Raw genomic sequence first — 13,664 nt, 5'->3', positions numbered from 1 at the left:
GTCAATTTCCAGCAACATGCCTGTTATTTTACCTGCTAAACTTATATGCATCGTTAAGACCAAACACAGGGACTCGTTGTATAAACGCTAGTCAGTAAAATAGCTATGTTATAGTGAAAAACTGACTGTAAAGTAGCAAAAACCAGTGAGGAGAAAGCGAAAAATACTTCAGTTATATGCTCAGAGAAGCGAAACTCTGAAGAGGGGGTGAAAACCTCCTCTTGGGAAAAAGAGTTTACCATCCAGTCACTGCATATACATCATAAAAAATCGCTCTCTGATCACTGTTGAAACATGTATGTTACTTGTAAACTTGTTTTGCAAAGATGGCAATGGTATTCAAAATTTCAAATGCCAAGTTTTTTCATAAAGAAGATCATCAAAGTCAAGTTAATATTACATCAGACTTAGAAGCTTCTGCACCATTAAATTTGCAAGTTAAATCCACCTGGTGCCCTCCAGGCACCGTGGATCCTCACATACAGGCCTTTGAAAATCTCATACTAAAGGATGTGGGATTTTTAGAAAGTCAGCGGTCTCCTTTACATTTCAACCTCTCTCAGTCACAGCAAAAAGCTTTGCATTCTTTAGCTATAGATAATAGCATTATTATTCGACCAGCAGACAAGGGAGGAGGAGTCGTTATTTTAGATTCTGACCAGTATGTAGCAGAAGCCCATCGTCAACTGGCTGATATCACATATTATGAAGTTTTACACCGTGATCCTACTGACGATATCCAGGATGTCATTTCTCATTGCCTAGTTCAAGGGTTGGAAATGGGGGTCATAACTGATAGGGAATATAGGTTTTTATTTTGTAAACATCCTAAAATTCCAGTTATCTATTTTGTCCCCAAAATTCACAAATCCCTTACTAACCCCCCGGGAAGACCGATAGTTTCAGGCATAGGGTCAGTATTAGAACCCCTGTCATCCTTTTTAGACCTTCACCTTAAAGACCGTGTTCCTCTAGCGCCTTCTTATGTCCTGGACTCAGCCAGCATGATTAAGTTTTTGGCTACATTCACCAATATTCCAAACAGTGCCATACTTTTCACTTTGGATATCACAGCTCTATACACAAACATTCCTCAACGTGAAGCTATAGATATTATTAGAGTTGAATTACAGGCACTAGATATCTCTGATACCAGGATAGAATTTTTAATACATCTCGCTACCATAGCGCTAGGTATGAATTACTTTCAGTTTGGAGATACTTTTTATAAGCAGGTCAAGGGCACAGCTATGGGAGCAAAAATGGCCCCGTCTATAGCCTGTCTTTACGTTTCCAAATTTGAAAAAACCTTTTTATATTCTTCAGAGCATTGGCAACATCTTGTATTTTGGAAACGATATATCGATGACATTCTGGGAGCATGGACAGGGACTTCAGAAGAATTAGATCTCTTTCTAATATGGCTCAACAGTTGTGATGTCAATTTGAAATTCACCATGACTAAAGATTGTTATCAAGTGCCTTTTTTGGACATTAACATCTTGTTGGTAAATGGCACTTTTCAGACCAGCATATATCGTAAACCTACGGACCGGAACAATCTCCTTCAATATGATAGTTTTCATCCAAGGCATCTAAGGGATAATATCCCAACGGGGCAATTTTTGAGGCTCCGACGGCTTTGCACTTCTGTGCAGGATTACATTTCTAAATCAGATGTCATGAAAGATAGGTTCCGGGAGAAAGGATATCCTGCTGCAGTCATTCACAAAGCCTACAAGAGGGGGCTGTATGCTAATCGTTCACTGCTGTTAGAATCTCATCCCAAATCAGAAGAACAATCTTTAGTATGTGTTTTACCATATTCTCAATTGTCGTTTCAAATTAAACGAACCATAAAACAACATTGGCACATTATGCAATACCACTCAGAGTTCCAAGAACTCCCTCGTTTTGCTTTTTCAAAAAATTTGAATCTGAAACAAAGATTGGTTCACTCTCAGTTTTTGAATCCAGCTACAGGAGTTGCCACTACGGGGAGTGGTCACAAGCCGTGTGGTCACTGTAAAATATGTCAGTACAGTGTCACATTACATGAACTGAGTCTTACCACTAAGAAGAAATACACTCTTATGGATTCAGATTGTAACTCAAAACAAGTGGTATACATAATACAGTGCCCGTGTGCCTTACAGTATGTGGGGTGCACGATCCGCAGTGTCAAGATCCGGATCGGGGAACACATAAGCAGAATTAAATCTGGCATACAGGAAGCTCCCCTTGTTCAACATTGGCTCCAATACCAGCATGATGTGGCTGAATTGAAATTTTCTATATTGGACATTGTAACTACTACTAGAGGGGGTGATATTGCTAAACTTTTGTGGCGTAAAGAACAAAAATGGATCTTTGAATTGAATACGCTACAACCCCATGGACTAAACAATGAGATAGAATGGGTTGCCTTTCTTTGACTCCAGCCCTTTATTCTAGCTTTTGTTTGCTTTTTCAACTTTCAACTGGCTTTATTCATAATCTGGTACAGTAACCTTTGGCGTCATCACGCTCCACAACGGAGGCCCTTCCCCCCCTCTCCCGTAGTTTAAATCGGATGAGGCGGTCAGCGTTCTCCGTTGTTTGGAGTTCTTGAAATCCGCAATTGGTATGTAAATTTTTGGCGTTTCTCCCTCGCTATTGCCAATAAGATGTTCTAGCTCTCCCACATCACAGTCTGTTTGAGTCTAGTTCTGTGGTGTGTGGTTTTGTTAAAGAATCTTTTTTGCATTTTTTGTATTTCAGATAATTGCTTGGAAAGTCATTACATTTACACAGCGTGTTTTACAGCGTGTATCTGGGTCTCCTGAAGCAGAACACGAAACGGGGCCACGTTGAGACCCCTAAGACCGCTTTGCATAAGATAAGTGTAACAGTAATCCAGCAACCAACTTGGCATTTGAAATTTTGAATACCATTGCCATCTTTGCAAAACAAGTTTACAAGTAACATACATGTTTCAACAGTGATCAGAGAGCGATTTTTTATGAAGTATATGCAGTGACTGGATGGTAAACTCTTTTTCCCAAGAGGAGGTTTTCACCCCCTCTTCAGAGTTTCGCTTCTCTGAGCATATAACTGAAGTATTTTTTGCTTTCTCCTCACTGGTTTTTGCTACTTTACAGTCAGTTTTTCACTATAACAAACTTATATGCATGGCTTGAATAAGAGGGAAGAGTCGCTCACCCAACATTTGCATTTGCTTTTGCTCTTGTGGAGGGGCGGAAGCTAACATGGAAGAAGTCAAGGGCTGCTGCATGGCAACTTGTGGCTGTGCATTGAGGTGTTGCTGAGGATTATGGACACCAGTAGCATACTTATACTGAGGAACTGTCCGTACAGCTGGTGTAGCTGCAGCTGCAGCAGCGGTGGCTGAGCGTGGCCCCATTGTCTGTGTTGATGTATTAGCAACACGTTGTGCGGACATAACTCGTGGGTCTGGGAAGAAGCTGGTCCCATGGTACTAAAGGTTGGTGGTCTGGGAGCTGCTGGACGGATTGCACCAGGCATGCTTTGGAATGGATGAGGTCTGGCACCCTGAGCAGTCCAGAAAGGACTTGGTCGGAGCTGAGCAAGTTGGCCAGTAGGATAGTATGCTGCATGGTTCTGGGTCTGTGGGATATCAGCCATGAAGTAACCGAAAAGTGGTGCTGGTTGGTTGGGGTTGATAACAGGGTTGGGTACAGCTCTCACACTTGCCATTCTTTGCATATACTGGTTTGTCAGATGGGCTTGACGCTCCTCCTTGTGTTGAGCTAGAGCTACATACAATGGCTTTGTGGCCACAATTCTACCATTCATTTCTGTGACAGCTTTGGTGTCTTCTTCAGGGGAGGAGATACATACAAACCCAAATCCTTTTCTACGACCACCTTCCATCATTGTACCAAAGGGTGAAAACTCTTTTCGCAGGCACTCATCATCTATACCATCATCGAGATTTTTCACATAAAGGTTTACACCCTGGTATCTGGTGATTCTGCCTTGCTTCATTTGTTCAAATTTACGCTTCAGTTCTGTCTGCCTTTCCATCTTTTTCTGAACTCTTCCAACATAAATCTTGGTATTTTCATATCCTTTTTGGTTGCTTCCTTGAATTACTAAAGATGTCATGCTAAAATTTTAAAAGCTATGTCTTATGCTTTAAATCTGTTTATACACTTTGCTAGTAAGAACTGAGCAGAATTGTTTCAAATTTCAATATAGTATTAGGAGCATTTTCAAAACACTAAGACGTCAAAAAAACAGCATTATATCGGCACTTGGATGTTTTTCTCGCCAAAACGTCCAAGTGATGATTTTCAAAACCCTTTTTCTGGATGTCATTTGAGGCGCTCTGTGTCCAAAACTAAAGGGGGAGGGGGAGGGGGATTTTGGAGGTGTGTTATGGGCAGGCTTAGACTAGGATGTCTTGTCGTAATAATCAAACCTTTCTCAAGATTTCCTGGACAAAACTTAGATATTGTGAGCTAGACCTGTTTTTAAAATGTCTAAGTGCTAAAAAAAAAAGTACCCAAACTGACCAGATAACCCTCCCCAGTGATTACTGACCCCCTCCCAAAACCCAAAAATCTGGATGAAACAGTACATATCTGTCTCTAGAACAGCAGCACCTGGTATGGGAAAGCCTGTTAGAGCAGCACACAGATGTCTTAAGTAGCCTGGTGAGTGGGCTAGTGAGCCACAGAGAAGAGGACCCAGGCCCATAAGCCACTCTAATCAATCAAACTTCTCAAAACACTCTCCAAGACATCCAGAAAAAGGTGAATCTAATGTCCCTGACCTAGACCACAAAGAAAGCTAAGTAAAGCTAATACATATTATATTAATGAAGTATTTTTGATAAATAAGAAAGTATTATTAATTTAAAATATAAACAAAAATTAACCTTCAGTGCGCGCTAAAAACACTAGCACACCTTAGTAAAAGGAGCCCTAAGTGGTGTTTCTGAGGATCGTTGAAACTTTCAAAGGGTGTTATAATATAAGGGATAACAAAAGAGATTACCTCTGTATTTCGGGATTATTGTTGAATAACCCCTGCACTATTAACGATAAGAGTGCTAGTTACGGTATATGATATCTCGGCCAAGAAAAATCTAGCATAAATGGGAGTCTGCATAAGGTTTCAATGCCTACCAGTGCCTAAGAATGCTTAGGCACCGGTAGGCATGATTCTATAAATGGTGCCTGGCGGATGATTGACAACTGTGCTCAGTGGCACCTACAAATTAGATACTGTTTATAGAATTAGGGTCTTAGACCTAGGCATATACCTAGTTATGCTAGGCCTTAATTTTATCCTAGCTGTAATCTAGTGTAGTACGCTTGCACCCTGTTTTAACTAGCTTCAAATATGACCCAATAATCTTGCTGTTCTGTAGTGTCATGTAACTGTAAATATTGTTTTATCCTTTTCATAGGGCCAGTACAGTAAAATAACTTTTCGGACCCCATTCTATGTTGGTGGAATCCCCACTGCATACTGGTTGCTGAGATCAATAGGAACCAACCGTGGTTTTAAAGGCTGTGTTCAATCACTGATCATCAATGGGAAGATGACTGATATGAGGCCCTGGCCTCTAGGGAAAGCTCTGAGTGGTGCAGATGTTGGTAAGTGTGAAACAACTTCAAGGCTTTGCCATATTTCCTTACAAACTAGAATAAACTTGCATTCAAAACATGAGGAGAGAAGGAGGTTGGATAATCTTAAACTGAAAGTGAATAGTTTTCAAACAGTATAAGATAAATAAGTATCATTTGTGGCTCATCTACTACTACTACTACTTATCACTTATATAGTATTGGAAAGCATATGCAGCGCTGTATATTTTGGCATATAGACATGTCAAACTGAATATGAATCTTTGTAGGTAATGATAACTTTTTTTGGACCAATAAAAGCAATGATGTAAACCACTTGTGTGGAGTTATCCGCTGATATTCAGTGGCATTTAACTGATTAGTGCTGCCAAATATCACCACAGACCACTAAAGTGAGAGCTGGCTATTTTATTGGCAGTCTGGGGTAAAGTTTGGTAAAGAATTGCTCTACTTTTCTTTTCTTTTTTTAATTGTAAACTGTCTAGAGAGTTTCTGTATTGACAACATATAAGAGTTTTTCAATTGTATTGTATTGTATTTTTATACAGTTAAGTGCTGATATATTCAGCACTGAACTGCCTAAGTTAAGTGGCCAGATCGGACTGCATAAGTTACTGCTATCTTTATGCAGTATCACTTAGGAGATTAGGTGCTGAATATTGCACTTAATTGCACAAGAGATAGCCAGCTGCATAATCCTGAATATTCAATGCTGGTGCCTGGACATGGCCAAGCATTGAATATCTGGGAATAATGTCAGCAGTGGCTATAACAAATGCTCACCATAGCATGCTGAATATCTACCCCAATGTGTTTTTCCGACCACACAGGTCCCTTCCTGAGAAGACTGCAAGGTTGAATGATTGAGTACAAATGATGACAGATAAAGACTTGAGGCTCATTATTTACTCTGTAATATATCTTTTCAAATAAGCTCTCAAATTAGTTTAAATATGTAAAGAATTAAGGTTAAAAAAGAAGACAAACTACTTCACTCGATTTTCATCAAAAGAAAAGAACATCAAAATAGTGGAGTGGGCATATAAATTTACATAATATTCAAAAAAGGTTCTTCAACAAACTTCTCAAAACACTCTCCAAGACATTAAAAAAAAAGTTAGCATAAACATCCAAGAGGCTGGCTGAAAAATAGTGTAATAATATTGGAAAGGTGGAAGACCTCAGACTCCTTTTCCCAGCTCACAATAGAGCAGCTTATGCTGATCAATTCAATGGGATATTCTGTCAATCATTGGCCTACCACCTCCTCCAAATATCAACTATATCAAAATTAATTGAATGAAAAATCATAAAAGGGTCGTAGCTTCTGATGATTAATCTCTTATGATCACTGATTTCTGGTCAGGGATCAGTGACCAGAGATCAGCAATCATAAGAGATTAATCATCAGAAGCTAAGTTTCTTTTATGATTTTTCATTCAATTAATTTTGATATAGTTGATATTTGGAGGAGGTGGTAGGCCAATGATTGACAGAATATCCCATTGAATTGATCAGCGTAAGCTGCTCTATTGTGAGTTGGGAAAAGGAGTCTGAGGTCTTCCACCATTCCAATATTATTACACTATTTTTCAGCCAACCTATTGGATGTTTATGCTAACTTTTTTTTTAATGTCTTGGAGAGTGTTTTGAGAAATTTGTTGAAGAACCTTTTTTTGAATATTATGTGAAGAGTTAAGGTATATCATTGGGTAAATGTTTAATAAACCTCCTGAGAAAGTGCACATGCATTTTTCAGCCTGCACAGACCAACTTGATGTTAAACCACTAGGTAGCTGCATAGTTCATATTTGAAAGTTGTGCTATTAGATAAATAGAGGGGCAAAATCAAAACATACGTCTAAGTCAGATTCAGACATATGGCGCTAGACGCCCAAAGTCGGCAGTGAGAAAACGCCCATTTTCCCAAAATCATCTATCTGAACGTCCAGGCTATTGTTCGTCCAGACCGCCAGAACATCTATCTTTATACCATATTTTTGACCAAAATTTTGTCCAAGTTCCAAACTCTCAGAAAAAGACCATATGAATGTGGGAGGAGCCAATCATGTAATGGACTGGCCATCCAGAAATGGCAACAGAGCAGTGTGGCACCTTAGAAGGCACTGCTGTGAATGTTCCAAAAAGGTTGCCACATGAATATCTCACCAGAACTCCCTTATAGGTTATGGTGAGTCCCCTAAAACCCATTATATCTACCTGTCTACAACCCCCATAGCCCTTATGGCTGCAGGTGGCACCTATATGATAGAGTAGGGTTTGGAGGGGTTTTGTTGGGTGCACTTGTTCTATCATAAATGTAGTGGTTAGAGTGTCTTATGGGCCTGGGTCCTTCTGTCAGTGGTTCACTAGCCCATCTCCCAGGTTATTTAAGACACTTGTGTGCAGGTCTATTAGGCTTTCCTATACCAGATATTAATGTTCTGGAGACAGGTAGGTACTTTTTTATTCTGATCTTTGTGGGTGTGTGAGAGCATCAGTGAACAATGGGGGAGTGTGTGTGGATCTTTACTTTGTCTCTGCAGTGGTTATCTGGTCACTTTGGATACCTTTTTGGCACATACCTGTTTTTACATTGTTTAACTCACAATATTTATGTTTCATCCAGGATGAAAATGTCTAGTAAAACATTCAATTATCCTTGCAGGACAACTAAGTTTAGGTTAGCTCCCATCCTACCCACATACTGCCCTAACCATTCCTCCAGATACACCCCTTTTAGCTCTGGGCACACAGCAGGATGCAGAGGCCTAAAAAATCCCGCAACATATCCAGAAAATCAGTTTGATTATTGGCAGTCGGATGACCTGTCTTTTAAGTCATCCGAGTGCCGACTTGGGTGGGTTTTTAGATGGGTTTAAGTTTTGATTTTGAGCCCCATAGAGTTCATATGTACCCTAAGACATTTCAAATAGGAGAATATGGTATGTGGCTTGAGTATATACATACATTTTTGGATATTCAGTGCAGAGCCATAGTTGGATTTCAAGTTTCAAGTTTATTCAGACTTGATATACCGCTTTTACATACCAAAGCGGTTTACAACTTTAATTTAGTGCTATATAAGTACATAACTGCATAAGCATCGCCATAATTGGACAAAATGAAGGCCCATCAAACCTAATATCCTTTTCCCCACAGTAACCAGTAACTGGCAGGATCCCAAAAGAGGAGTGTTGCTCTTAGAAGAATCATAGAGAAAGATGGCAAGCCCTGAAATGGCAAACCAGTGGAGGTGATAGAAATCAATACCGTATTTGCCGGCGTATAAGACGACTGGGCGTATAAGACGACCCCCCAACTTTTAGTTAAAATATAGAGTTTTGTTATATACTCGCCGTATAAGACTACCCCTTCTTCCGCACACCTTCTCTACCGCCCCGGGTGCAGCACAGCCGGCCAGGTCCCCTTACTTTTGTGGCACTTCCCCGACCGACCGATAACAGCCCGGGTCCGACAAACCTCCCTGCCCTTAACCGCGAATCTAAATTACCTTCTGACTACCCCTTCTTCCGCACACCTTCTCTACCGCCCCGGGTGCAGCACAGCTGCTGTAAGAAGGTAATTTAGATTCGCGGCTACAGGGCAGGGAGGATTGTCGGACCCGGGCTGTTATCGGTCGGTCGGGGAAGTGCCACAAAAGTAAGGGAACCTGGCCGGCTGTGCTGCAACCGGGGCGGGGCTGCCGGCCCTCTCCCTTGGTAGCCACTCGAACCGCGAGGCTACTCTCCTTCTCCCTACCTTCTGTGCTTGCAGCACAGAGCCGAACGGAAGTCTTCCCGACGTCAGCGCTGACGTCGGAGGGAGGGAGGGCTTTGTTTAAGCCCTCCCTCCCCTCCGACGTCAGCGCTGACGTCGGGAAGACTTCCGTTCGGCTCTGTGCTGCAAGCACAGAAGGTAGGGAGAAGAAGAGCCGCGTACATCCAGAAGACTGAGCATCCAGCCCCGCAGGAGCCCCGCGACCCTCGGAGGCGTCCCCATGGGATCCCCGCGACCCTAGGGGGCGTCCCCACGGGATCCCCGCGACCCTAGGGGCGTCCCCGTGCAGCTCTCTAAACAGTACCCCGGCGTATAAGACGACCCCTGACTTTGGGGAGGATTTTAAGGTACTGAAAAGTCGTCTTATACGCCGGCAAATACGGTACTTTAACGGATTCTGATCATATTTGGCATTGATATAGGAAACTGATGGGAAAAGGATTTTAATTTATATATTTATTAACATTCTTTATGAAGAGATACTCTCAAGATGATGTACAGCAGCTATAGCTTGACCTAAAGGGCCAAATTCTATAAACGACATCCCAATTGTAGGTGTCATAACACTGTTTAACCAGCCAATCAGGATGCACTTTTTTTTAACACCCTGAGGCAGGTCGCCTACATTGTAGGCATTTATGCGAACCTAAGGAGATGCGTAGGGCCACTTAAGCTCGCCCAAGACTATCCATGGGCGCAGTTTTACCTGGAAGTGCCCTTAGGCGAGCTTAGGTGGACCTAGGCGTCTCCCTTGGTTTGCAAAAACACAGTTTTGTCTGGCACCATCAGATCACCAGGGGGATGGGAGCAGCAGTACCATGAGCTCACTGGGATGATGGAGGCAGGGGCACTAGCAGCCCTCTGAGGGGAAGGAGATCAGCATTTCCAAGGTGGAGTGTGGTCAGGGGGAGCAGGACTGCTAAGCAGGGCTGATGTTAGACCTGCTGGGGCCCAGGGCAGAAATTAAAGAGAAGGACCCCAAATTCTTCTCCTTTTGGCCCCTCCCCAATTTCCCCACCCACCAAAGCCCTTCCATCCAGTATCGCTCTCTCTCTCCCCACTACCTCTGGGTCCACCATCTTCCCCTTTCTCTTCTCAACTGCCCTCCCATCTAGCATCTCACCCTTCTTCCTCCTACTTCCCTCTCTCCCATTGTAGGCCCACCTGTTCAAAATGGTGGGCCTTCCCCTGCCTGGTACATCTTGGGATGTACTGGGAGGAGCCTAAGGCTCTGATTGGCTCAGGTGCCTAAGTCTCCTCCCAGTGCATCCCAGGATGCACCAGGAAGGCCTGCCATTTTGAAGAGGCGGGTCTGCTGGCAAGAGAGAGTGTGAATCCTTCCTGCTGAGTCTTCTAAAAAAGATACAGGGGGATGGTTTAGGATGTTGTGAGGCCAGATGGAAGGGCACTGAGGCAGGAGGGAGTGGGCATCCCTCTTGCTAATCCCATATAAAAGTGAGGGGGACATCGTGGGGGGGGGTCCCTGAGGCAGGAGGGAGTGGGCCTCTCTCCTGCCCATTCATTTTAAATGTGGGAGGGTTCTCAGGAGGTTTGAGGGGCTCAGCCTGTTTGGGGGAGAGGTTTGGGAGCAGGGCATGGTCGGGGAGGCGGGTTATCCAGAGGGCTCAGGCTAGGAGGGAGGAATTCGGGCTCTCCCTGTTAGCTGAGCTGATCATAGCAGGGGGATTCCCCTGCCACAATCAGCTCAGTCAGCAGGGAGAGTTGCAGTGGTGCGCATGTTATTTTTTACAGGAAAGATGGGGTGGGAGGAGGAGCTGTCCCTAGCACTTGCTCAGCTATTGTGCTGTAAAAAAATAATAATAATAATAATTCCCACCATGGTATTTATACCTGTCGTGTAGGAGCTTCAAGCATCTCGTTTATCTCATTAATCTTGTTAATGTTGCCTAAATCTCGATTATCACGTTATTCTCGTTTAAAAAAACTTTAACAGCATTAAACAATGCATTAATCCCCTCTTTTACTAAGATGCGCTAGCTGATTTAGCTTGCGCTAAATGCTAACGCATCCATAGAATAGAATATATGCATTAGCGTTTAGCATGTGCTAAATCGGCTAACATGCCTTAGTAAAAGGACCCCTAATTGCGTTATTACTATGTTAAATGTTCAGCCCTAGTGGTGACAGAGGCTGAAGTGAATTCCTAGGACTGTTTTCAATAGAATAAATCATTAGTACAGGGAATTCTAGCTTTGACTGACAAAATAGGGTATTAGACATTGCTGAATGTTAGAAATTTTGCTTTTGTCCAGAAGTGTTATAGCTGATGTACTGGTGAGAATGATGAATATTTTGTTGGGAAAAATTAACTTTATATAATCTGTGTGAAATAAAATTTAACCCTAAAGTCTTTTTTACATAGGTGAATGTAGCAGAGGAGTTTGCAATGAAGCTGTCTGCCTTAATGGTGGTACCTGTACACCAAGGAGAGCTGATTCCTACCTCTGCCTTTGTCCAATTGGTTTCAGAAGTCGACACTGTGAAGAAGGTAAGAGGAATAACTTTTTAATGTATGATAACCACTGTAATAATGTTTGCTCTCAAAATATTTTTAATACCTAAACAAAACTTCAAACTAGAAGCTACTAATACTGCAAAAAAAAAAAAAAAATCATTCTCCAAACAAACAGGCAGTATATTCTCACATATGAAAGACTGAACTCTAAGGAGTTCCTTAAGAGATCAGACTTCACAGGTGACCCTTGAGGGGACGAATGCTGGCCTAGTGCCTAACTGTCAGTAAGTCTGTTTCTAAGAGAGAGGTTGTAGAGGCTCAGCATTAAAGATAGTTTTCACAGCAACCTGTGAACTACTGTCTGGAAAAGGTAGGGTTACCAGATTTTCCATCTGGATAATCCAGTCCCTCCTATACCTGCCCCCAAGCCCACCCAGGCTCAACCATCCCTGCCCCGCCACGCCCCAGTTCCACCCTGACATGCCCCCAAGCCCCGCCTCCAATCCCACCCCCACTGCCTTCTCTTGTCGGGCAGGACATCCACTCATGTGCGTATGCGATGCAATGATGCCACGCGTACATCTGCGTGCACATGACATCATCGCGTTGTTTCCGTGCATGCACAGATGCCCTTCTACATGAAGGAAAGATTTTCAAAATCCGGACAAAGTGCCGGGTTTTGAAAAGTCATTTGGACCCCCCCGTACATGTCCTCAAAAGGTGGACATTTCGGGGAAATCTGGACATCTGGCAACCCTAGGAAAAGGTAAACTTGGGTTTCTAGTTCTCTTTTTTAGTTTAGCAAAATCAGTTAGACAATAGTGTAGCCTTTAGAGTCTCTGTTAGGGTTTAATACAAAACAGTGTTTTAGCCTAGATTAGTGTTTTAGCTTGCATTTCAAGGCATAATATCAGATTTGGGCACAAATAGCTGTTGAGGAAAAGCTCTGGTGTTAATTTAATTCCCTCTCGCCCACCCCAAGGCAGAACTGTTTCATTTATAGGCTCTTCAGCCAACCAGGAACAGGGCATTACTTTGGTAGGATTTTTCTGCCCTTTCTTTATTCTTCCATGTGTAAGTACTTCTGCACTACAGCATGGCTGGGAAAAATGGAATCACCAAAGCTGCTGCTCAGATTACAACTTCTGTCTCTGTGCAGACAGAAAATGTTACCCAGGCAGAGGGAGTGGTTCCATATGCACACTGTCTTCAGCTTGAATCTCTCATGAAGGAAGTAAAAGAACTGAGATTGGAGGTGGCAAGCCTGAGAAGCATCCTTGAGAATGAGAGGTACATCATTGAAATGGTTCATGAGGCATCGAAGATTTCCAACAGTGGGGAAGAAGAGGCTGTGCTGAGGGACTCAGATTACAGAACACTGTGACTCCCCCTGCCCTAGAACTGAAGAACCGGTATGCTTTCCTGAAAGTGGAGGAGATGAGAGCATCCCAAGGAGAGAAAGGATCAAAGCTTGAAATCCCAAAAATTTGTCTCTTTGTGGATGATACCTAAATCTGCAATAGAGTAGACACTCAGGATGATGTGAACAACATGAAGAAAGACATGGTGAAGCTTAAAGATTGGTCTAAAATTTGGCAGCTAAAATGTAATGTTAAGAAATGCAAGGGCTGCAAAAACCCGAGGGAATGGTACAGTTTAGGGGGTAAAGACCATATGTGCACGACAGAAGAGCGGGATTTGGGTGTGATTGTATATGATGATCTTAAAGTGGCCAAACAGGTTGCAAAAGTTACAGCGAAAGATAGAAGGATGCTAGGATGCATAGAGCC

At 42.6% G+C, this 13,664-nt stretch overlaps 1 protein-coding gene across 3 annotated transcripts in view; it reads left to right on the top strand.

Moving 5' to 3' along the window:
- Positions 1-13,664, top strand: part of EGFLAM (EGF like, fibronectin type III and laminin G domains) — a 207,886-nt gene that overhangs the window by 129,353 nt on the left and 64,869 nt on the right. For all 3 annotated transcript variants that reach the window (XM_033932625.1, XM_033932615.1, XM_033932635.1), the window contains exons 13-14: positions 5,438-5,627; positions 11,782-11,907. In XM_033932625.1, coding sequence (XP_033788516.1) covers positions 5,438-5,627; positions 11,782-11,907 — 316 coding nt within the window. The remainder of the gene's footprint in view (positions 1-5,437; positions 5,628-11,781; positions 11,908-13,664) is intronic.

The sequence above is a fragment of the Geotrypetes seraphini genome, chromosome 1, assembly GCF_902459505.1.
Source record: "Geotrypetes seraphini chromosome 1, aGeoSer1.1, whole genome shotgun sequence".
Lineage (NCBI taxonomy): Eukaryota > Metazoa > Chordata > Amphibia > Gymnophiona > Dermophiidae > Geotrypetes > Geotrypetes seraphini.
The sequence above is the reverse complement of the archived record's forward strand: the minus strand, read 5'-3'. Positions and strand labels throughout refer to the sequence as shown.